The sequence below is a fragment of the Lissotriton vulgaris genome, chromosome 9 (assembly GCF_964263255.1).
Source record: "Lissotriton vulgaris chromosome 9, aLisVul1.2, whole genome shotgun sequence".
NCBI classification, from domain to species: domain Eukaryota; kingdom Metazoa; phylum Chordata; class Amphibia; order Caudata; family Salamandridae; genus Lissotriton; species Lissotriton vulgaris.
Window position 1 is genome coordinate 910,257,643 of NC_141697.1, and position 26,632 is coordinate 910,284,274.

General features: G+C 42.9%; 1 protein-coding gene across 1 annotated transcript in view; it reads right to left on the bottom strand.

The window, feature by feature from the left end:
• LOC147692496 (delta-like protein C) overlaps window positions 1-26,632 on the bottom strand; it is a 78,408-nt gene that overhangs the window by 37,328 nt on the left and 14,448 nt on the right. Inside the window, exon 2 of the mRNA XM_086938706.1 lies at window positions 21,964-22,203. Within this exon, the coding sequence (XP_086794832.1) occupies window positions 21,964-22,203 (240 nt within the window). The remainder of the gene's footprint in view (window positions 1-21,963; window positions 22,204-26,632) is intronic.

Sequence of the window (26,632 nt, forward strand, 5' to 3'; positions counted from 1 at the left end):
GACAGCAAGCAAGGAAAGGCCTCCATGTCATAGGGGAAATTACCAAGCACATGTGGGACATTTCAGCTTAAGATATTGGTCACTTTAACTGATGGGGTTGCTTGTGTTTGTTTCACCAGCGGGAGCAGGCCATTCGGGCTGGGCTGTTTTTCTTGGATAAGTAAGTGGGTGAGACATATTTTCACACTTTGTTTGGCTAGTTATGCTGATAAATGCAGCAGTACCGTTACTTTTCGCATTCATTGAGGGCATACACATTTCCCATAGATTTCAGTCCACCTAGGAAGGGTATATATTTTCAATTCGAAAATCTTAAAAATAGCTAATGGGATTAGTCTGTGAACCTAGCTTGGTGGGTACCGAATGAACCCAATACTTGCACAACCTTCAGGGGATAGGTTATAATGGGCAAGACTCTGGTCGAAGTGGATAATAGGCCACCGGATAAAAACTGTGTGATGTCTTTCACTAAAGATTACAGGTAATATTCTTCCAAATCTGCTATATCCCCTCAAAGACAGTGCATGCTTGTATGCAGACATGTTCTGGGCAGGGATACCTAGCAAAGTTCTTGCTAATCTGTTGCTAACTGCTTACAATTTACATAGTCAAGAAAGATATGCAAGTTTTCAGTATCTGTGCTCCACTAGAGTCAGGGACCTGCAGAACCACAAAAACATGACCATATTCTGACTGTTCATCCCACACTATCAACATCACATGCTTTACTAACCGCTTACCACCTAGTACTTGTATTTCAACCTGCTCTCACTGCCCATCAACCTGTACAGGCGCTTCATCGCACACTACTGATGTTCCATCTGACACAAAGTACTGAGGCTTCACTACACTTTCAATACTGATTTGTCAATAGCTAAGGAGGCTTAAACCCACATCTAAAAAAGTCACACTGCTGCACACCCACGAAGGCTTTTTCAACCCACACTATAACCTATGCTGTTCTGTCAACATACACAAAAGGCTGACTGCATCTCATTAACTAAATCAAGATCCGTTTCTCTATGCTAAAACGTGTCTCTCCGTTATCCCCAACCACATTATTGCGAAAGGAAACTGCTTCACAAAGCTCTGAAGAAAAAAAGCGATGCACAGGACATCCTTGCACTCTTAGCCCATCCTACCATCCACGCCTTCTGGTCTTGTCAAAACGTGAGCTTGGTATCTTGGGACTTGTTTGGGGATATTGCTGAGTTACCACGAACAATTTTATTTTCAGAGTAGGAAAGGGATGCAGCGGGGGATCGTTTAAGGGTGTGGGATTCAGAGGAAATTCTCTGCTATGCTGTGCATCATTGGGCCTTCATCACCTGCCAGTGAAACAGTGCTCTGACAAACTGCTCTCTATTTCGCATCGGTAACACTCCAGGATCTCTGCCAGAAGATGACAGACATTCAGCAAGAAGAGTATTTAGTCCAGAGGGCGCAGGTGTCCTAATATATGATAAGCAACGACTGAGGGTTCATGGTAAGGGGCAAGACCGAAGCAATGGTGAGTAAGCCGCAGACCCTGTTCTTTTCAGTGGAGAGTCATCATGGAATACAATGGTACAAGTAGTTGGTCTCTGGACAAAAGGACTAGGTCAATTAACATTCCATCACTCATAAACAATAACTGGGTCAAACAAGGTTCTGTATTTGTTAACAAGTAGAGGCACTGTTTTTTAACGCCTTAACCGCTGCGTTTTTCCACCGTGGTGCGGGCGTTCTAAAGGGTGGGTGGGTTAGCGTCGGCCGTTGGCCGACGGCAGCACTAGGGAGGTAGTGCTGCCGTCAGCCAACGGCCGACGGCAGCATGGAACGGGTTAAAGACAGAGAAGGGGCTTGAATCGGCACGCTGTGTGTCCAAATAGAACACAAAGATTCATGAGGCCTTCCTCTGTGATGATATTTGTTTACTGCATTCATGGTTCTGATCCTATACAAGTCAATTAGGCGGTTTAACTTGACTGCCGTTTAAAATTCCAGCGTCCTGATAGAGCTGAAAGTTTCTTTGGATATCAGAAAAATACTGAATGTATTGGTTCTACTTCTGTACAGCAGGGTTGCAACAAGGAGAAGGGGAACCTTGCTTTGGACAGTTTGATTTTGTAGTACTAGCTTTCATTCAGAGTCTTACCTCTCTAAACCTTCTGTTACTCAGCCAAGCATGCCGCTATATTGTTATCAGGAAACTATTTACCACTAAGCAGTGAAGCTACTCAATTGCAACCCAAAATCCCTTATCGGGAAGCAAGGATTGTTCCCAAATACCAGGGGACCGCAATTCAGGCAAAGATTATACATTAAGACTCGTTTTGTCAAAGGATGCTTTTGGACAGTTACAGGTAATGTAACGCTTCTCCTGTGGAGGGTGGGGACCCCATCTTTCAGTGATGGACACACATTAACCAGGACTCCTTGGTATTGACCACCATAGAAACCAGTACTTTACATTCTACCTTGCCCACCTCTATCAATGATATCTCACTGGCTGTCCAATACCGGGAGTCTACCAGAAATCTTGTTAATCACCACTAAGTAGACCTTTAAATATTCATCCTGGATGGTAGTGGTAGTATCTTTGAAGGGATACTTTTATGATCATTTGCTTATGGGAGCCATCTGTAAAACATTCCTACTTTGCAAACCACCCACAGGGTCATGCCACATTATCTCCCTTAGCCTTACTACCTCTGACTCACCAATGCTTGCATGAGTAGCTCTGCCAAAAACAAGCATGTCGGAGCCTGTCCATGGCTATACTACGCCCTACACCAGGACCCCTGGCCGTTTTATCATCTCTGCATACACAAGGGAAGCCCTTCTTGAATTGCGGAATGACGGTAAGCTTGCTTCCTGTAATATTCACGATTTTAATAGTGAACCAGGTACTTACCGATGTTTGACCTGTAACTTTGCTTTAAATAAAGATACTTCCCTGCTGTTAGGAAAAACGCACCTTGGTTTTCCCTTGCCATGAAAATTGAGCGGAAAGATACTCCGCAGGTGATTTTGTGTGCACTATTAGATACCTGGTCCCTAATCAAGAATAAGTATGAGTTTGCTGATTTTGTAGAACAGAACGCACTCCACATTCTATTTGTGACGGAGACTTGGGCTGACACCACTTCAGGCTCTGCCTTTAAAATTGCCATCCATGAGGGTTTTCATTTTGAATGAGTTGACTGACAAGGAAAGAGAGGTGGTGGCATTGCAATAGTGTATTGCAAATTCATAAAGGTAGCCTTTCAGCCTACCACCCAGCTTGATTGTGAAGCCCTCATGTTAATTTGAAATGTAATAATACAAACTCTTTTCAAAGCCTTTTTATATATCGCCCTCTTGGCCCTGGGGGCACATTTATCACACTGTGCAGAACTTCATGGAATCCTGCATTGAACTCCCTAATCTCACCATTATGGGTGATATTAATTTCTATTTAGAGCTTTCTGACAATTAAGATACTGAAAATCTTTCAGTCTTAATGGTTTTTATCTTATTCAGATCATAAATGAACCCACTTACCAGGCCAATCATATGCTAGATGGATTATTTCCTAACAATCCAGGATTAAGTGTACAAAAAGTCCTGCCTCTATTATGGACAGATCATAAGGTCCTTTTTCTTACACTTAAAGTTTCCTCTACTAATGGTTCCAGTTCCAACTTTACCAGTACGTTTAAAATCCGCACTTGGAAAAACTCTAATTCTGGGGAACTAAATGACATTCTTTCAAACTCTAGTCCTGCTTTAGACAAAAATGTTGAAACTGCAGTTGCCAGTTATGCTAGCTGGTTACAATCTGCAGTGTCGTTGCTAGTCCCTGAAAAAACAATAAAGGTCACAGGAAGAGTTTTTCAGCCCCCTGGTACTCACAAGAACTAAAAGAATTCAAAAGGAAATGTAGATATCAAGAGCGCAGGTGAAGGAAAGAATATGAATCTGAACAAAAAATAAAGTATAAATCAATTCTTAATTAGTATAAAGCACTAATTACTGCAGCAAAATCTGAACACTTCACTGATAAAATAGGCTCTGCCAAAATCTCTACTAGAGAGCTATTTACAATAGCCAGTTCTCTGTCTAACTTGAGTAAAGGCAGAACTTTTAATCCTAATGAATTCTTCTGCGTCAAATTGGTGGCGTATTTTCAAGCCAATTTGAATCTTATTTTTCAGGATTTCAGCTCCAGTTTTAATACCTCTTGTGCTGATGGACATAGCTCCACCTCCAATGTGGCAGATATTCCAGAAACCAATACTGGTACTGATCAGAAGGTTTGATGAATGTATCCTTCCCTCTGTGGAGAAAGTAATCAATCTTATTAACTCCACAACGTTGGTGACTCCTTCTGACCCTTGCCCTCCTCATGTTTCACATAAAGTTACCAGGACAGTGGCTGTCTATCTTACGGACATACTAAATACAATTTTGACTGCAGTACAGTTTCCAGTTCTCTGGAAGAAAGCCTCAATACACCCATTGGTAAAAAAGCCCTCATTAGAACGCCAGGATGTGAAAAGCTATAGACCTATATTTAGGTTCCCCATGCTATCTTATGTGCTGGAAAGGGCTATAAATGAGGAAATTCAATGTTTTTTTATTCAAATCTTTTTGATTCCTCGTAATAATGGCTTTAGAGCAAATCACTGTATGGTGTCGACCCTATTGACAGTCACTGAAGAAAAAAGAATGGTGGTTGCCTAAGGCAGGAAGGAGGCGTTGATTTTATTAAATCTATCCACCGATTTCCACACGGTCAACCAATCACTTCTTATCCACCGTCTGGAGATGTTCGGCTGCAGGAACTCAGCGCTGCCCTTGCTGAGTGTGGTAAATAAAAGGCGATCCGTAGTCCAGGCGTAGTTGTAGACAACTCTTTATTGACAGGATAGATAGGTGGCAAGATAGCAGGAGAGAAGAGACAAGGAAGAAACCCCACAAGGAGCGAGCTTCCAGCTGCCCAGCCTGAGATGGCTAACTGACAATCCAGCCAGAGAAAGGCATTCAAACATTCTATGATGTCACAGGACATTCTGATGGAGTGGTACAGAGAGAAGAGACAGAGAAGTCATTTACCACACATCCTCCTTCCACCAGCGTCCTTTTCACCTTGTACAGTCTGCACCCTGGGCGTTTGTTTCGTGAAGGAGCCAACTGCCATCTTGCTGTCATCTGGAGGTTGACTGTCTCCAGCTACAAAAGCGGCTGAGACTCAGCTGGCCTGATCACCCTGCTGCGTCTCTCTACTGCATTTGCACCTTGACAGCTCGCCCTCTCTACAACCACTGTGTGACAGGTGTGTTCTCCCACCGTGTGGGCACGTTTTCTCCTGTGAGCGCCTGCTGTGTCTGCTTTCACGGAGTTGCCCCGGCGCTGGCAGTGCCCTCTCTTTCACAACAGCCACCATCTATGATGTCTAGTCGTGGGGTACCTACTTCTATGGCGGTGAGTGTTTTCCCAAGAAAGTGAAGTTTCCCCTGCTTTCCTTGCGACTGCGGCAAACTTGAGGACATTATCTAGAGTGTGAGCCGACGCTCGTCTTTGTGGAAACTGGACAGTGTTTTTTATTTTACTGGTGACTGGGGGACATTTTTATTTGGTTTTTTTTTTGTGCACTCACGATGCAATTACCTTCATGGGCAACAAAAAAGGTTTGGGTCCTGTCTCTGACTGGCTTGGACCTCCACTATATTACGAAACAGAAAAAACTAGCCAGTCGGGATTACTTTTCTAGTGATTTTGGAGGAACCCAGCCTGTCTGAACTGAGTAATCCACAAAGTTGTTTGGAAACGATTTTTATTTTGTTTTGTTCAAGTTAACTTATCAGTATGTTTTTAAAGGCACATTTATCAAAACAATCAAGTAAACCTTCAGACAAAAATGTGCGCAATATATACAAGTGTTGGAACTGTACACAATAAATACTCAAAATTGAGGAACACCAAAAACAAAACGATATACAAATCAATTGGGACTTGAGAAACATTTAACATAAAGAACCAGTCCTTCAAATTATAAACCAAAAGACAGGCGGACACAGGGATTCAATGATACTGCCTGCCTGTCTCAATAGGCCTGTGATTAGGTGTTTTTAGGATTGGACAACTAGGGAGAGAGAGAGTGGTATTATTTGTTCCCTAGCTTCACCCTTCTTCCTTGTCACAGGTTGGGGGTCAACGCGTTTCGAACCACCGATGAGTTATGGGTTCTCCTCAGGACGTGGACTGGGTGAATTCATTTCTGCAGAATGCACGCAGGTGCTGCAAGGTGGAGAAGCAGCTTCACACGGTGTGGAGTTTCTGAACTTGAAAACGAGTGAAAAGATGTGTTGTGGAATTAGGACGCCCGGTGATTAATCCGGAGGTCAGGGAGGAGCACTGCTTGCCTTCAATTGGAAATCTGGCGGGAACTCGACTGAATCCGTTCCGCGGCCTCCAGCGTGTGACGTGTGTATGTTAAATGTTTCTCATGTCTCAATTGATTTGTATATAGTTTTGTTTTTGTATATATTGCGCACATTTTTGTCTGAATGTTTACTTGATTGTTTTGATAAATGTGCCTTTAAAAACATACTGATAAGTTAACTTGAACAAAACAAAATAAAAATCTTTTCCAAACAACCCTGTGGATTACTCAGTACAGACAGGCTGGGTTCCTCCAAAATCATTAGAAAAGTAATCATGACTGGCTAGTTTTTTCTGTTTCGCAATTACCTTCATGGCAGTTGAACCGCCGCATTTTAAACAAGTCACGAGCCCTTGCACATGCACTCTTGACGCACACAACCTTACCGGTCTCGTGGTGCCGGCATTTTTTCCTCTGTGACGTCTGCTCCTTTGCCACAGCCTGCTGCTATGCAACGTTGTACAGCACGTCTTCGCTGCGAACCATCCGGCGCGGCCGTGACGACGTGCCGCCATCTTGATTGGAGTCAGTGCGCAAGTCTAGGCAGTATGTACGAGTGCGTCTGGTCCTACGGCTTGTGCAAAAGTATTACTGTTTGCCTCCCGGTCCACTCTAGCTTGCCCTGCAGTGCAAGTCCCATAGCCTCTTCTGGTCGTAAACAGTTTGAGCGGCAAGTGAAAGATGAGAAATGTGTTTCAACAGAGAATGGATCACGTCTTGTTGCTCCCTTACAGAGGTTGTATCCCACGGACTACGTGACTTTTCACTCTTATGGCAATATTCGGCATTTGAACACTGCAAGTATTCGGATCTTTTCAAGCCTTCACTACATCGCACTGTGCATTCGATGCTTGTCACTACCTGGAGCTGTCTGCGGGGACCCGGGTGAGAGATCGCTCACCGGAGCTCATGTCACCTATTTATTTTGTAGTTAACATTTCACTGCATGTTGCTTAGTAGAGTCTTGTCCTCTTTGCATTTTTTTTGAGACGGTTGTCACAGTTCTACCTATTGGGTATATTTGCTGTTAGTTTCAATTTTATCTTGAAAAGTGGTGGGTGTTTTTTTATTTGGCAAATGTGTGGTGCTCTTATGGAAAGTGTCTTAAGAGCTCTGCTGGCAGCATGAACCCACAGCTTGAAACTCTCACTAGGGTGTTTAGTTCTTTTGTTATACCCTATCATGGACAGTTTTGTTTTCCTAGGGCGAAATTTTTTAACTTTGGGGAGGTTGTGGTGCCAGTCAATGCCCAATTTTTGTTCGATAAGGGTCATTTTGTATGTATGGTGTACCCCATGTAGGGGAAGTTGTGGTGTTTGGTTTCCTGGGGTCAGTGCCACCCTTTGAAGAAGTTGCGCCACACAATTTTTACGTTGTTTTCCAAGGTGTACCCTTTTATTAGGGGAGGTTGTCAAAGGGTTAGTATCCCCTGGTGTACCCTTTCTTGGGGAGGTGGTGTGCGTGGTCAGCGCCACCCTTTGGCGAAGTTGCGTCACACGATTTTTGCGTTGTTTTGCAAGGTGTACCCTTTTATTAGGGGAGGTTGTTAGGTTGTGTCTACTGTGCTCTTTGTTCCAAGGGTTAGTATCCCCTGGTGTACCCTTTCTTGGGGAGACGTGTGCGTGGTCAGCGCCACCCTTTGGCGAAGTTGCGTCACAGGATTTTTGCGTTGTTTTGCATGGTGTACCCTTTTATTAGGGGAGGTTGTTAGGTTGTGGCTACTGTGCTCTTTGTTCCAAGGGTTAGTATCCTCTGGTGTAACCTTTCTTGGGGAGGCGGTGTGCGTGGTCAGCGACACCCTTTGGCGAAGTTGCGTCACACGATTTTTGCGTTGTTTTGCAAGGTGTACCCTTTTATTAGGGGAGGTTGTTAGGTTGTGGCTACTATGTTCTTTGTTCCAGGGGGTTAGTATCCTTTGGTGTACCCTTTCTTGGGGAGTTGTTTTTCCACAGTTTTAGGTTGCCTTTCTAGGTGTACGCTTAGAGGGGAGGTTGTTAGTGCACGTCATGCACTAGTCTGTGTTGCAAGGCATACCCATTATCTGTGTAGGTTGAAAGTTGAAAGGATTTGTAAAGCGCTCTGTTACCCAGCGGTTTCCTGGTTGCTAGTACGTTCATTGCACCGTTGCCAAAATATTTATTTATTGTACATCAAGGTGCACCCTGATTTTTGAAGGGTCGCTACCTTGTTTTACTAAAGAGGGTGGATGGGGCATGTAAAAATGTCATTTGCATTCTTATGAATTTGACCATTTGTGCATTTTATTTGTATCTCTCTACATGACTCTCTTATTTCTCTTGTTTCTGGTCCCACACTTTTGTTTCCTGATTTTAAAATTATTTCTATGCCTTGCTCTCGTGCCAACAGTTTCATCTGAGTGCTTGTATTCGGTCTTCACATCTTTCTTGCTGTTGTTCCCTAACGAAGGAGGATGTGTGGTAAATGACTTCTTTGTCTCTTCTCTCTGTACCACTCCATCAGAATGTCCTGTGACATCATAGAATGATTGAGTGCCTTTCTGTGGCTGGATTGTCAGTTACCCATCTTAGGCTGGGCAGCTGGTAGCTCGCTCCTGGTGGGGTTTCTTCCTTGTCTCTTCTCTCCTGCTATCTTGCCACCTATCTATCCTGTCAATAAAGAGTTGTCTACAACTACGTCTGGACTACGGATCTTCATTTGATTACCACACTGAGCTCGTTTTTGTGTGATAGGGAACAGATGGTGTCTCTTGGAGACTTCCTCTCGGATCCTTTTTCACTTCAGTGTGGTGTGCCTCAGGGGTCCTCCCTTAGCCGCACACGTTTTAATACCTATTTCACCCGCTATCCAATTTTATCTGCAGCAACAGTTTTGCAGTAATCCCCCTACGCAGATGATACACAAACTGTGGTGTTGATATCATCTGAAACTGAAGGAGTGGCTAAAAAGTTTCGCAATTGCATGGCTCACATCATGAGCTTAATGCAAAAAGAAACTGTCTGAAATTGAACTCAGAAAAAACGGAGGTACTATTCTTTAGGAATGACTTCATGGTGGCCGCCCAATCTTGGTTCTCATCCCTCCCTGGTCCAAAAGGCAAAACATCTGGTAGTTATATTTGACACCAAACTGTGTTTTTCAGACCAAATAAATCTAACCGCCTCCTTGTTTCTTCCTACTTCGGACTCTAAAGAAGATTTTTCTTCCCATACCTTTAGAACTACAAAAAACTGTCACTATAAGGATGGATTATTGTAATGCCTTGAATATGGGCTCTCAGAACCGTTTGTTGAAAAAACTTCAATCTTTTTAAAATGCAGCTGCCTGGTTGCTTTTGAAAATTCCAAAATGTGCCTCTATTTCTCAATCTTTGCAGAGCCTGCACTAGTTGCCAGTTAGGGTTAGGAATTATTTCAAAGCACTGTTTGGTGCATAAAGCTCTTCACCTGACAGGACCAGAATACTGAAAAAATATTTTTCTGGCACTCACCTAGTCGTATGTACAGATCAAGTTCTGCTAGACTAGTGGCTTTTCCCAGAATAAATAAAGCAAGATGGGGCGGCAGGAGTTTTTCCTTTTGTGCTAGCAAACCTTGGAATACTCTGCCGTTAAACTTAAGCTCTCAACCAAATTTGTGGAAGTTTAGGAAACCGCTAAAAACCAGGCCTTTTCTCACAAATAGATAGATAATATTTTTAACTGATTTAGGCTCTGGTAGTTTTTCTTTTTTAAATGCTAGCAGCAAGACACCCTTGGGTAATAGCATGCTATATACATTTATTTACATCACAAAGGAGCTCTTAGAAGAAGCTGAAGCTAGGTCCAGGAGCTCAAGTCCAGTAAAGCTCATAGTTATCAACTTACCATCCATGACTGAACTTAAATCATTGGTTCCTAAAGAACTACCTAACGGACATTTAAACTGTGGGATTCCACTGAACACCTTATCACATGGAATATTGCCCTTTCCAGTCAATCCTAGGGCTCCCCTTTAACACTCCATTCTGTGTATTCCTATACTTTGTACTAAAGCCTCCCATTTCACCTCTTGTCTAAAGAAGAGTCTTCACATAATCGACAGCCCATGTCCTTGGCTTTTCTATACCACACAAATAAACCCTGATAGTTACCGATCATGCATGTGGGGGTCCAGGAAAAAGAGAGTGAGACTTAGAAGAAACAGGAGTATTGAGCATCAGCTGGTGAAGGAGGGTTGGCATTAATGCTTTTCATACCCCATTGATGCTGCTTTACTTTAAACAAGCAGCAAGATGTCTGTTAACCATACATCCAAAGATGTGGTATCACATGGCGGCGAATGTTCCTCTTTTACACCACACCCATTACTGTTTCCAACATGCACCCCAAGTTGCTCCTCCACTCTTGCCTAAAGCCCAATAAAGCAGTCCCCCCCCCCCCCAACACTAGAACTGACAACCCTTTTCCTCTACAACCAGTCCTGTCCCTTCTACTCAAACCTAAAGATGTCCTTCCATCCCAAACCAAAATGAACCAAATCCTTATAGTGCAAACTTTTGATTGATCTGGATAGGGGTGTAAGGCTTACACTCAATGCTGCCCCTTCAACATACACTAAGTTTCTTCCCCTTTACTTGTAAATCAAGTGATGTTCCTTTAACCTGCATATTTGGTGCCTATGAACTTGTAGTTTATGTTAACCACTTAACAAGTTTTTCCATCTGACCCCTAAGCCCAGATATCGAGCAACACCAAGCATCCAGAACATAGTGTCATGACTTTGCCACTCTTTTCCGATGACCCATTCTAGCACTGACACTCATCTTTAACTGCTGGAAATAGATACTTACTCATCAGTTTGGCTACCCCACTTCCAAATATCTTTTTTTGTCTCTTTTTCCCAGCCTTAAATTTCCCTGCAAACCATGCAGCATCTACCATCTGTAGAGTGAACCCATTATAGGACGGCATGCACATGCCAGCCAGCTGTGCCACTAACTCTTAGAAGGGGTGGTTACGTGAGAGTTATCACTGGGAGTCTTTTCATTTTGAGTCACAAACAGGAAAAAAAGTAGAATTTCTTAAAGAACATCCAGACTGCGCAATGTTTTCATAATCATAGAAACATGCATCCAGCTGCATAAGACAGGAAGTCCATGAGTTTGAAAACTGGTTTCACATGTATGGCCAGAACAATGTCCGGATCCCAAGGAATATGCATTTGCCTCATAGGGAGAATGGTATTCAGAAATCTATTCAAATGTCTGGTTGGACAAAAAGAAGCTGTAAACTTGGTTGCATGTAGAGTAGGAATCATCAGAAGAATTTCTCGAGGCCTTCATTATTGACATGTATTGGAGCCTGTGCGAACAAGATAAAATAACAGTGCAGGCCACTGGGGACTGGTGCCACCCCTTTTGTTAGTCTGTCAACTGGAAAAGTATCCCCTGACTTCCGTGAGCTATTCTACATTATGAGCAGGCCACTGAAATTATGCAATTCTACACCCGTGACTTTTTATTTTGCATAATTTTGGATTTGCTGGATTTGCCACATAATTCATTATCTGCTGCATGTGCCACACAATTAATTATCTGCTGCATAATCTGCAGATTTTAACAAAAAAAAGTTGTTTCTAGCTTAAACAGATCAAAAGTTACTTAAAACATGGTGTCCTGTTTGCACGTAGTGGAAGGCACTTCACAAACGTTAACTGGCCATCTTGCACTTGCTTAAAAAAATGTGCTGCAATATGCTGCATAATATGACCTTTCTTGTCATATAATTTGGTACTCGCTGATGCATAATTTGGTGTTCCCCTGTCGCATAATTCCAATGGCCCTGATTATGAGTTAGGCTTGAGTGTATAACGGCTGATTGTAAAAGCCTAAGAGTAGAAGATCTTGTTCAATGCGTAGGAGCTATACGCGGGAATTAATTTTTTCTGATCTTTAGATGGCTGTCACTCACTAGCCAGTTTGGTAACATTTACAGCTTCATTGCAAACTAGTTGATTAATATAATGTTCAACCTAGAGAGATCTTGGTTCCATTTATTTGGGTAGTTAAGGAGACTGATGAGTCTGGCTGCTTTCACTGTTGGATGGTTATGGGAGATACTGCTGTGTGGGGCCTGCACACAGACCATTTTGGACCCACCATCTAAGAATAGGGGAGTGAGACTCCATGCTTTGTGAAACGACTCTTAACCGCTTGAGTGCCCGTGCTCTCAAGTAAACTCTGTAAAAAACTCACAAGACACAATTGGATGAAGATCGGAGGAGTTAGCAAGTCTTTTGGTGGAGACAGCAATGTACCACAGAGGATACATTAAAGGGCAGAAGAGTGTGGGAGCACCACTAACAATCAGATTTGCTCTAACCATGAGCTTGGTTCTCGTTGGCAACTACCAGTCGGTCAGCCTAGAATCAAAGTTAAGAAACTTAAAGGAATCACCTGTGAGGAAGGGATGATGTAATACTTTGAAAAAAGTGAGTTAGAGGATCCACTGAAGACCAGGTTCACAAGGTAAACGTAATTGCCTGTTATTCGTTAATCTAATCATACATGTCTTTGTGGAGGATCTCCTAGATACTAGATGTCCACTTACAAATGATGCAGTGCTTCTTCACACGGTTGTTAACCCACGGGAAGTGAAAATAATAAGGTATCAATTTAAAAACCTGAAGTAATTGGTGGGTAAACATAGGTTCAAGGAAAGCAAGTTCAGAATGAAGCATTCAGAGAACTGACACCTTGAGGGACTACAAGATGGCAAATAACAAATGTTTTATAGCCCAGTCCACATATGTTTATGTATCAGATAGTCATGGACACTTATTGAATTCTGTGTCAACCCATGGTTTCTGTCAAATTCTTTCATTCCATGGTTTCTTAGCTACCTCATGGCATCAGATATGCTGGGGGCTATTCACCTAGAGGTAGTCTGGTTAGTAAATTATAGTTGTTTGGTAGAAATTAAGCTTTAATACAAAATGCAATCCTGTCGTTGGAAGAAATAGTAAAGAAAAGTAACATAAGAAGCTCAGTGATGCCAGAAGTTTTCAAAAATGCTTTAAAAAATGCTGTCTTCCGCATTCGAAATTGGAAACTGGGGGATATTAAAGTATCACCCACTCATATAAGCAATTATGACCACTGAACCGGGTATGACAAGATGCAATCTCATATTTAATCCCTGTTTTGGATGAGGATGAAGAGTAATGAAATTTAATTTCTCTAGATAGGTCCATGCTTAAGAGTTAAGTATCAAGATATCCCTTAAATGTGTTGATGTTAATGTTCCTATTACCTACTGAAAGCATTCATTCCGGGATACAGGATTCTGCGTCTTTAATCACATGTGCCTGTACTGGATTGATTCTAGTATCTTAGAAATATATTTTTTATTTTTTATTTTTGGAGTTTTCTATAGCGCTAGCCGAGGTATCGGAGCACTTGACAACATTGTTATAAACAGATTATTACACCAAGAGTGGCCAGGTAAATAATGAGTCTAAGGTCTAAGGAAGTGTGGCTCACTGGTTAGAGCAGGCAGACCCTGAAGCAGAGGTCAGACCCGGGACCAGGGTTCAATTCCGAACGCGGCAGGGTCTTGAGCTCAAATGTCCACGGACTCGACAATTCTCGCTTCGGTGCCTGACCTAATCATGGGTTCACACTCTGCAACTCTGGGCATTAAGCTTGCTTAATCTCCACAACGGCCCCCCGCGGCGGGATGCCTGGCTTTCACCTTGGGGATGCCCTGTAGGGGTTATCTCACAGGGAAAACGCCAGGACGGGTTCCCAAGGCAAGCGCCGAGATACCTCCCCGATCGAGCGCTATATAAGAACATACAAAAAAAAATAATAATAATTTATCTGTAATAGTCTGGTAGTAATCGAAGCAAAGTTTAGAGTTTGATGTTCAGGTAAGGGGGAGTAATGTTCAGAATATAGGGGAAGTGATGGCTTTAACGTAGTTGCTGGGTCTTTTGTCTTGTGGTCGGGAGTTAAAGAAGATCCGTTGTTACTTTGTGAGGATTTGATTGAGGAAGAGCGTTTTGAGCTGGCTCTTGAAGGCTCTGTAGGAAGAGTTCGTCCTAATATGTATGGGAATGGCATTCCAGATTTTGGGTGCATTTCCAGTGAAGGACCTAGATAGAGTCTTTTGTTTGCAGGTTTTCGGAGGGATGAGAAGCAGAGAGTTGGTGCTTCTGAGGTTTCTTGTCTGTCCTGCTTTCTTGAGTTTGGCAGCTAGATAGGTGGGTTTGCCAGTGTGTAGAGCTTTGTGTGTGAGGCAGGCGGTTCTGAAATTGGCTCGCAATTCTACTGGGAGCCACTCGAGTTCTGTTAGCGAGGGGTGATGTGTTCATATTTCTTCACTCCTGACACCATTCTGGCTGCTGCATTTAGTGTTGTTCTTAGTGGAGCCAGGTGAAGTTTAGCCATGCCTGTGAGGGTGGCGATCCCGTAGTCTAATCTGGATAGTACAAGGGACTGAGTGGCTTGTTTGAGGTCCGTTGGTGGGATGAAGGGTTTGATTTTACTTAGTAGCTTTAGGTTGAAGAAGGCACCTTTTGCGGTGCTCTTGATGTGTTTAATCATATCCAAGTTAGGTTCCAGAGTGATACCCAATTACTTCACTAAGTCTGCTGGGATGAGAGTGCAGTCTAGAGCATCAACAGCCTTTAACCATTCCGTGATTTGCAGGGTTTTTTCCTTGCTGGCTAGGAGCAGAATTTCCGTTTTGATTTAGTTTCAGATGGTTACGGGACAGACACTTTTGTACTTCTCTTAGGGTGATGTTTAGTCTTTGCATGTCTGCTAGGGAGGAGGTTTCTAGTTATATTTGGGTGTCGTCGGCATAGAGATGAAAGGGAATGTTGGCTTTTTTGAGGATGATGGTGAGTGGCTCCATGTAGAGGTTGAATAGTGCAGGTGATAGCACTGAGCCTTGGGGGACACATCTGGTTATAGGGTGTAGGTCGGACGTGGAGTTTCCTATTTTTATTCTTTGAGATCGGTTTTGTAGGAAGGAGGTGAACCACTGTGCAACCACCTCATTGGCTCCTACCCTATCAGATGCAGTCTGACTGGTGAAATTAATCTTCTGAGTGACAGGGTCTGGAGCAATATTCCCTCTAATTTTGTTACTCAGTGTACGGCAATGGAGGGCCACTGGGCATCGCAGCCAAGCTTATGTGCGCTAAAGACTGGTGAAAATTGTCTAGGCAAGTGAGTACAGTGTGCAAGCCTCTAAAATTACTGTTGTTTATTCCAATATCTGTTTGCATGAACATGAATGCAACGCGGCTTATGTATCAATATGTAATAGTCATTATTGAGGCAAAGGATTTAATGTAATTGCATTGCAAACCAAAATGGTCACATCCGCATCTTGCACGTTGTGCTCACCTATGCCAAAAAGCCAAAGCACGAGACGAACCCTCAAGAATAGTCTAATCAACCTCATGTTTTCAAGAATTTCTTTAAGTGCATATTACCTCTCTGCTGATGCAGACTTTGACAAGAAGAAATGCTAAATGTAAACAGGGAGCCTGGTTTGGCCTCTTACACAAAATATAAACAAAACCAAATTACAAAGAGCTACAAGTTATGTGTTTTACTGGTAATTCAATAAAATATTGCAATAAATGATGCATGCTGGGAATTCGAATCCCACTTATCATGACAGAGCCAAACTAAAAGTCCTAGAATGCAGGGTAGTTAGGCAAGAAGTATTGATCATGAAGTGTCCATTTCTATGATCATTGGCAATTAGCGTTGTTTGCCAGGGCTACTTCTGCCTATTTAACCAGCTGCAATTCACTGATAGGAATTGCAAATAAAAAAATCAATTATCAGCCCCAAATGCCCTAACCCTTTCTTAGATATCAACTATGGTAATTGGAAAGGAGAAATCCCGCTGTGTCAGAAGGAGTGACACCAGCCTCCAATATCGCCATGTTTGGCTTGGCTTCTGCCTTTCACAAAAGTGATAGAGGAGCCCCACAGAGCTTGGCAGGCAGTAAACCATTAGCTTTGTTTACCGTTCATCAGGCAAATGTTACTTACGATTGTATGGGGTCCATTGTGATTAGCTCAAGCGGAGCAGCTGTGGATTATTACCACTGTTGCTCTATGTCTAGACTGTTCAGTTCTTTTAGGCACATCCCAAAGGTCCAGATCTGTAGCAGACCACACGATTGAATGCTGGCTTTGCAATTTATATATCTTAAAAAACTACCACAACAGTCCAATGGCGCACTGTGAAAAAGAAATGAGCTAGAATACAGCACAAATTGCTGTATTTAGAGGATTGAAATTAGTTAATCATGATGTACATCGTGGGTTGTATTTCAGTGTTTTGATTCAAAAGCAATTACTTTAAAGTGTACCAGTTTGGTATTTATTTAACAATGCTTGCAGGTTGAGGCATGGTCTTTGCTCTGCCACGTGTTCCCAGCTCTGCGAGAGTGGTGTGAGTGCTACTAGCACTACAGGCAACTGTTCTCTGCCTGTGTATGACCCATACATGCTAACAGGCCCGATTCATACGGAATACTGACACTTTTTGAAGTCAAAAATGCATTTATTTTTGCTGTCGCTCACACAAAATTGCCTCTGCTTCAATGCTAGCCATTGGAAAAAAATAAATTCCCCCGAATTTTTTTCGAAATCTCCCACTTTCCTTTTCTAAAATATTGGCATGTATTATGATCTATTTTGTTGTACTTGGTGTTTCACTGCCTATTTCTTTAAGAGTGGGAGGAACCCCTGCGACACTCCGGGGGTCCGAGGTAAAATAGGTGTGCCAATTTCTTTAGACACTTACATTTGGTCTGAGGGAAAATAAGTGTGCCAATTTATTTTTAGACACCAACATAACTCAAAAGTTCTACGATGATCTTATCAAGAATCAAATGTTTTCATTGTTTGTGCCTTACATTTGTGATAAGTAATACCATGTGACATAGGGGTGCACGGTGTGGTTGCAAGGTGTTTTGTCAACTAAAAAAGACGTGCATAGCCTGCCCTACAACCTCCGCTTTGCACATGCAACAACACATACAGTGCACCTGGAACAGAGCATATGCCTTTCGTCTGTTCAAATACATGCATAAAACGACAAGCGGAAAAAAAAAAGAGATGAACAATCGCTCAGCTTTCAGTTCCCATTGGGGAAGATAATTGTCTTAATGGCGAGTAACGGAGGGGGTGGATTGAATTTTCCTGATTACAAAAGGTCCATGCATGTTGGTGAATAAAGTAAAGGAGAGATGTATTTAGATTTGTTTGTTGGGACGATCAGCAGTGATGTGTGCACAGGTGACAGTGACACTTAAATCATTTTTTAATAGCTCTCGGTTAAACTCTGCACGAAATAAATTGTCAGAACTATAAAATGTTTTAGGCTGAACTCAAAGAAGAAAATAATATTCTTTTGAAAGGCTGCCCCTCTTTTTAACAAGTGGCGTATTAGATCCCTCTCTCTCGTTGCAGGCTATTGTGCACATTTATGGAGACACACTGATCTTTTTTTCTCAAGCTGAGTTCCATCACTGTGGTTGTTGTGTACCCCAGAGCAGCGGCAGCTGATTCCAATTGCACTATTACTGCAGCCCCTGTCAGTGCGCATGTCAGCTTGGCTGGTTGTTAACAGCTGGCCAATATGGCATGCACACTTCAGACTGCACATTCCTAGGGCTGAGAAATAGCCAAAGGCCCCAATGAGTGCTGGATTAGTCTGCTTCAACCAATCGGTTGGAATCACGTTGCACAAGGGAGGAAGACTTTCCCTTTCCAACTGCCTGCTGGAATTACCACCGAAGAGAGAGACACACCGGACGTGGCTCCATGTAACATAAATGATGTGTTTTTGGGCATCAAGCCTCACCATATGTTAATGTTTCCGGCCGCCAATGCCCCAGACTCTGGGGTACACAACAACTGCAGTGATTGAAGCCTGAGAAAAAATAAATCCGTGTAAAGGGTTTCTCCAGTCCACCCCAAAGCTATGAGGATCATCACAGTCAGGGTAAACAACAATCTCTGAAGGACCAAAGTGATCATAAAAATCAGCGAAAGCAGGCAGATAAAGGCAATTCCCAACTGCCTTTGAGCGTAACTGCGGGGGCCTTTTTCTTACAGACTCCCTGGAAAGGACCAGAAAATATTCCGTGTTAGTTGCAGGCAGTGACAGGTTCACCTAAAAGACACCTCCTTTGATTGAAATTCCAAAACAAATATTTACGAATATTTTTTTTAATGAAAGGCCAGCAGGTTATTTAGAGAATCAGTCTTGCAAGTACGTGGAGTTCAGCAATCGCCCAAATAAATAGGCATTGGTTCTTGGCAGAGCTGAAGAGACTCCCAGCCTTCTTTTGATTGATAGCGCATCAACAGGGCATCATCAGCTAGGATCAGCATGCAATGCCATACTAAGGCAGATTGTGCTCTGTACGAGTGCCAATGAACCACAAAACAATATTCCTGTCCTTGGTGAAAGGAAGACAAAGGTTTCCAAGCCGGGCAATTACCACATGGTCCAAGCTTCATGAGCATTCAATGATAGCTTGTCGAGGTGGGGCTCAGAGCTCTCCGTGGAATCAGTTTTGAGCACTGTTGCATGAAATATGAAGATGGGAAGGGCTACCCTTCAGTAATACTGCATTTTCTTTCTGGGCAGTGGTGTTATTTGAAAAAATAACAAATTGCTCTTTGGATGCGATCTCTGCTGGGACCACTTCTGCAGTCTGCCTGGTGGAACAAGGTAGGAGCAATAGTACATCAGACCCAAAGTTGGTGCAACATGACTGACATGAGAATGCTCCCCACTCATCATGAAACAAAGATACCGAAGGAGTGATGACCCAATATATGCATCCAGCAAATGAAGGGTTCCAACTGGAAGGGTCAGGTTGCAGGGGAGTGTGGAGCTTGCACTATGTGTGCTCACCTTTTGTTTTTCAAGACAGAGGTTGATTTAACGGCTCAAAACACTGGCCGTAACGTAGATTACATTACATTTTAACACATTCAGCTCATACTGGGCCGGCACGGAGAATGTTTGCCTTCTATTTTGTTAGATTCGTCTGCAGCCTCCTTCCCCTCCTCCCATATCATATGCCACGGGTGGAGGCCATAGTTTCACTAGTGAAAGTTATACTTTGTGACATGGCTATCCTCCTTGATTCCCTATTGTCAGGAGGGACTACCACACCAAGGAGTCGAGTTGTAGATCAGAGCGTGATGAAGCATGGGTCCCTGGGAGCAGATGGTTGTTTGCAACTAAATAAAGAGCACTTCTTACTCAAGGACCTCCACTGTCTTATGTGAAGGGGCCCAGAAAGGACAATCATCCAGGCGAATGAAATGAACATCTGCAGGGTATTTCCAGCACTGCGTGGATGTATTTATCATGGGGAATAGCAAGCCACAGTCATGCTGCTTGTGGTACAAATGAAAAGATAGCAAGTCTGAATGAGGGGTGAACTGCCATCTATGTTTACTCTCTTTGGCCTTAACTTTTTCACTTCATTTCTTTTTCCTGCAACTCTAAATCCCAGCAAGGCGTATTGATGGCTTCCTGTCTTCTGCCCAGCCTTTCTGAAGTATTTGGAAGAGATTCCGTGTTGGTTCTTTGAAATCAGGGTGAAAGATTACTCAATAGTTGATCTTACTCTGCACTGACAGTGATGTTCATTGACAGCCTGGCTTTTCCATCTGTTTCGTTATACTATTGTAATACAAATCTATATGGCTTTGATTACTGTTATATGTAGTAGAGTTCAGCATTCCACCCTATGGTAGAACCAGCATGACACAACTTTGCCAGCTTCACCAGATTTTTGACACTATCAATCTGGCTTTTGTCTTGTTGATAGCTTTATCAAAAACTCTTGCCTCCTCTCTTTGCCTTTAGATATTCAAGGCACGCAAATCAAGTTCAGGCCATTCTGTTTGGTGCATACATTTGTGAAAACAACCACAACTCAATATCTCAGATAAAATATCCTAAATATAGTAAATACAGAGTAGGGCAGGCAGCCCATGGTTATCAAAATCTAAAAGTGTCAGGGCTCTCTTCAGGTGGCCACTGCAGCTTGCACCACCCATTGCTCCTTCCATGCTGCCAATGATGGTACAAACACACCTACCAGCCATCCCGCTCTTGCAAGTGTGACACTTCATACTATTCCAGGCCCCCAAAGCTATAAGAGTGGCTTGAATGGCATGTATTAGTTATTTTTTAATTGAATTGAATTATTAAAAAACTGTTGTTATGCTCATAAATAAAACAAACAGCGGCACCATGTGTCAGAGAACCATATGCATCATTCGAAATTACGATCGCGAATTTCGCCGTTTGCGATCGCAATTGGGCTTAGTGGTATGTATGAATGAAAAACTGCCTCACAAAATAAGGATTTGCAAAATTTGCGATTCCCTATTTTGCAATTGCATTTAAGAAATCGCAAATTGCGATTCCTTAAATGCAATGTAAGATGCACAGAAAAAGGGCAATTTGGCCTTAAGGAATCGCAAATTACCACCGACTTCCAAGTTGGTGGTAATTTGCGATTCCTTTGAAAAATGCTTTTTTTTTTGCATTTTTCAAAGTGCTATGTGGCACACATACAAGCCCATGTGCACCCATGCTTATATCAGGGGTGCAACAGGGTGTCCTTTTGACACCCTTCCAACCTTGAAATTGCATTCTCATTTTGCGATTCTCTAATTGCTAATCGCAAATTGAGAATGTCTGGGGAGGGTTTCCTTAATTGCGAATCACACTTTGCGATTCGCAATTAAGGAATATGTAGGATTCGCAAATCTTTTTGCAAATCCTACATACATCTCGTTTTGTGATTCTCAAATAGCGATTCTCTAAAATTCGCTATTTGAGAATCGCAAAACCAAACTTTCATACATATGCCTCAGACTGTCATAATATGTGGTTGGTAGCAATTAAGTGCTGGTGCAAAGTACCAGAAACCACAGGCTCAAGTCAAGCACTGCCTACATTTCTTTTAGAAATGCGAAATACACATTTCTAGGACCTGGAACTCGAGCTCTGGAAGTATTGCCACTGTTTGCCTAAAAACGTCACCATACTCTGCTTTTTCTGGCCATCTTACACTCCACCAGCCTTCAAATGTATTGATGTCAAAATGGTGGATTCTTCTATGCATAACAGCACCCAGAAGCAGTTAATCTCAGAAGGAGCCTGGTATAAATTTAAGGAGCAGGAACATTTGAAATGCTGCACCTTTATCCCATGCTGCCAGCTCACTCCACATCCAGTGCTGTCCTTTTGCCCCGCAAGCAATACCTCCAACTTCCTACCCGTCCAATGCGGCCCATTCACTGTACAATTAATATTATTGCCTTACCTAACATTCACTGAGTTACTTCATCTGATTCAAGGTTGTGTTTTCATCTTAATCTGTGCTCTCATCACCTCACAAAATGTTACTGCTTCACCTCACACTCAAACCTCCTCCCTTACATGTACATCCTCATTTTTTCCGCCCTCTAAATTCCTCCCATTGTCAAATACATTGAGAAGCCAATATTGTCTTGTTCCTTACCGGCCACTTGAAGTGGAATGGCACCCGAATGGGGCTGCTTGCTGCAATAGAGCTGGGGTCGGCAGAGAAGATGTCGCTCAGTGCTGTCCCAAACGTGCAGGGTGGATCTGGGGACACTACGGCTTGTGAGTGCTTAAGGCATACTCTGAAGAAGAGGCGACATGGTCTTCCAATGCGGCACAGGTTGCGAGAGCTACTGAAAGAGTGGACTTTCAGCTCGAAGACCCCAGCAGGGTGCACCTGCAAAGAGAAAAAAAGGGTTAGATTAGGGAGGTAAAAAGAGGGGCTGCAATAGATACAGTCACAGACGAGAGGGAAAATAAGAGTAGAATGATATAGAAATAGTTTAGAGTTTATGTGATTTGGGGTGTTTAGGGATGGTTAGTGCGTGGAGACAATGAGAGTGGTCACAGAAGGGAATAGTGTAGAGAGGTTAAAAGATGGCGAAAGGTTTTTTTTTTAGAAATACAGGGATGGAGCTCAAAGGGGGAAATTAATATGTTACTTACAATGTGGGGCATTATTTATTATCGTGTTACAGATTACTTATTGTTGGACTTGGCTTACTCTGCAGTGTCTTCCCCAACTTTTTGCCCTCACCCTCCTGTTTTATGATACTATTTTTGTTTCCTTTTAGGACTCTGTGCACTTTATCACTGCTGCCCAGAGCTAAAGTGCTTGTTCTCTCTCCTTAAAACATGGTACATTTGGCCTATACCCAATTAACCTATTTAATTTACCCTTTAAACATGTATCAGGTGTGCCACTGCAGCCTGTGAGTGCAATTTTAAAATGCCATTTTGTCCTGGCAAAATAAACCCTTTTCCAGGCTCAAATCTGCCTTTTTATTTAATATAAGTCACCCTTAGAATAGGCCCTAAACAACCCACAGTGCAAAGGTGCAATGTATGTAAAAAGGTTGGTAGTGAAAAAAATCTTACATTCGTTTTTCACTACTGCTAGACCTGCTTCTCCCATTGGATAACATTGGAGTTACCAGATTACATTTAATAAGCTGAAACCTCCAAATGGGAATAGGTAAATGGTTCATGTTTAGGGTCTTTGGAATTGTACTGAAAATCCTCTTCTACTGTGAAGTCAGTTTTTTTTATTAAAGTTTTAAAAAAGCCACTTTTAGAAGGTTGGCATTTTTCTGCTTTAACCATTATCTTGGTCACATGACTGGGCGTAGCTGGCAGTTGATCTCTTTGTTTTCCTCGTGGACAGCAACACACAATATAGAGCTTAGGTGTGCCTGGATAGGCCATCACATGTTGGATGGGAGGGCAGGTTTTGCACAGCCCAACTTACACTTAGATAGACTGTGTCCTGCCTTCTCACAAAGGAGTGCATATACCCTAAAGTTAGTCTGGAGTCAGAGCAGGGGGGGTAGGAAACCTGAACATATCAAAAGGAATTCTCTAGAAGTTTCTCCCACTTCAAAGAAGGCACCAGGTATAAATATTGGACCTCAGACACCTCTTCAGTACACTCCTGGACGTGTGGATACTACTTTGCAGCCAGAAGGATTGCAACTTGATGTCCTGCTTGCTGAGAGGGAAGATTGGACCTTCTTTCTTCGTCCCAGGCTGAAGTGACTCCAAAGGTCAGCCACTTGATATCCTGTTCTGAGCTACCTGGACATAGCAAGCTCCAGATGCTCCCAGCAACTGCTCAGCCGGCCTGCTGCCTGGACCTGCCTGAGCCCTGCTGGCCTGTGCTAGAGTGAGTTCCTGATCCCCAATTGGTGCCCCTCAGGTCCTGGACCCTTCGTGTGGCCTCAGTTGAGCTCCCTTAAGATTTTGGGCTCTTCCAGAATGGGCCCATTGATGCCAAAATCTTGCCGCCCACACCACCCACCAACACGAAGTTTAGGCGAACTATCTTGATACAGCATCGACCACACGCAGGGATCGCCGATGCAAAGCGCCAGCAAGGACCGTCTGTGACACTGACGCGGTACTTCGCGCTACTTGAATGACGCTCTGTCTTCTCCTCACGGCCCCTTCCGCTGTAAACGGAACTCGTTGTGCTGGACTTGAAGGTAACTGATTTTCGCCTGGTCTCGCACGACCAGATAGTTGCACTTGGTGGTTTAGACTTTTTGGTGCTATTTTCACTAAAATCTTTAAAATTGCATATCTCTGGTTAAACTATTTGCTTTTTTTTTAAGGTTTTGGTGTCAAATATGTTTTACATTGTATTGCTTCTAAGTTAAGCCTGACTGCTCTGTGCCAAGGTACTAGAGGGTTGAGCACACATTAATTTGGGGTTTGCTTGTGACTTCACCCTTCCAAGGATTGAGGTTGCTACTTAGGTAGGGTTTCAGCCTCTTCAACCAGTAACCCCATTTCTTACACTTAACTTTCTACCATCGACGTCCTCATTAGTCCTGGCGCTGGACATTCTTATCGCACATTTGACATTAGCCACACATAACACTAATGTCGGTTCCTGCAATTTTCTAGAAGAATAAAAAGAATGTAAGAAATTGATATCTGAAGGTATATTAGAAGTGGAAAGTAAGGAATTCACAGGTCGACACAGCACTAATTGTAAATGCTGTTATCGTGTGGAAGAGACTTTTAATTGATGCTTTCTCCTGCACATTATTTTCTGTTTGATGATTTCACCAACAGCAGAGAAATGCAATTCGGAAACGAGCCCGGGGAATGAACAGCCCACCAAAAGTTGGTCTGCTTAAAGATGGCGCCGCAATTCCAAGCATTGCAGCATTCAGCAATGTTGGTCTCTGTCTCTAGCTGATCCTCAACAAACCTCAACATATAAAACTGGAGAACCCTTCTGATATCAAGACAAGATCAAGGTGATGAGTGAAAATCGACTCAAAAATACGAATCAGGGATTGAAAGATATTTTTTATTTTGTTGTGAACACTGGGTCCCTGTCAACCAGTTAAAGGACCACCAGTACAGAAACCTCCGAGTCTCCCCATACCCCCATACCCTTTTTACCTTGGTGCCTATTAGAGCCTCTTTTCCTTTAACACCTTGGCTGCTGTGCATTTTACCCTCCTGTGCTGATATTTGATGTATCCTATGGTTTCATGACGAGCTCAGCTCGTCATCAGCACAGCTCAACTGTGCCTCATGACGAGCTGAGCTCGTCATGAGCATCGAAAGGGTTAAAAGAGTGCATAGGTTTGAGTGCAACATGGATAATTGAAAACAAATCCTGCTGACCTGCGTTATGAGACAAGAGAATTTTTTTTGAGAGAACTAACAAAAACTGCAAACTAATCAAACTAATAAGATCATTGAAAAACAAACTTTGTTCGTGGAATAATGAATTACCCATGGAACTGAGGCTAAACATGTTTTCCATGCTTATAGTCAAACTAGCAATAAGAAACCATGACATTCATAACATTAAAAAAATTGCTCAATAAAGGCTTTATGTGCTTACATTACTCCCAAAAATAGAACGTCATACGGTGTCCCAAATGCGGTCTTCTTCTAGTAACAAAGACAAACATGATTTCACCCCCACCAAGTCACAACCATCATCTTGGCAGCCATGTGTGTAACTGTAACTTGTCTAAGTTGGAATGTAGGATCTTGCCTGGAATAATAGACACTGTCACTTTGGCCAAATAAGAGGTAGAGGGATGCTCAACCTCAGCAGGTTATGATACTAAACATTCTCGTAAAGTCTGGAGCAGATCAAAATTGGGGTAACCTGCAGCAGATGTGCAACTAGAGCCAATTTTCGGGGAGGGGGGGCTAATACAAATTGGGAGGCGGGGTAATTCTTCCAGCAATAGGCTGAGCGGAGATGCAGGGACTCTAAGATGGGGTAAAAAAACAACAAAGCCTTGTTAACAAATAAATGATCTTTTAACCGCTTCCGTGCGGCGCGAATTCCCCGCCCATGCTGACTCCGCCTTGCGCGGGCGGAGTCATGACGGAACGGTTCCGTCATCAGCACAGCTCAACCGACGCTGATGACGGAACCGTTCCGTCATCAGCATCGAAGGGGTTAAAGACCTGTAGAGTACTCAGGTGCGGCTGCAATAAGACGGACGCCAGACCTGCCAGCCTACAGCAGCTCAAAAACTGTCTGTGTGTTTGCCCGGGAAACTGTCTCAGCCCAGGCTGACACAAACAACGGAGGGGCTGAAGCCCTTTTGAGCCCCTTATGGTCGTTGCGCGCCTGACCTGCAGTTACCTTAGCACGCGATTAAGAGAGGACGAAAGGGAGTAATACTTGTTAGCAATTATAGTAAATGGCAAACTCTCCGTGTCAAAGGTATCGAGTCAAAAATTGCATTTCATTCTTTGACCAAGACAACTGAGTAAGCAATCAGTGAGTGAAATCTTTATTGAGTTTCCAGTCCTACAAAGTTTAATTAATGCTTCTGAGTTGATGTGGCCAAATATTCTACTTACCAGTCTAGCAGCATGCAAAAAAACAAGAGGACAGATAAAGACCACATTAACATTGGTTCCCTGCAAAGAAGATATCCCGGGCTACACCTCCTGTTCACATTCTCCTCTCCTTCCTCATTCTATGAGGAAGACCTTGATTCAAGCTCCAGTCATCAGCCGCCTAGGTTATTGTAATGCCTTATTTGCTTCCATCAATGAGACAGTGATTCATAAACTGCAAGTGGTTCAGAATGGTGCAGCACGTCTCATAACTAACATTG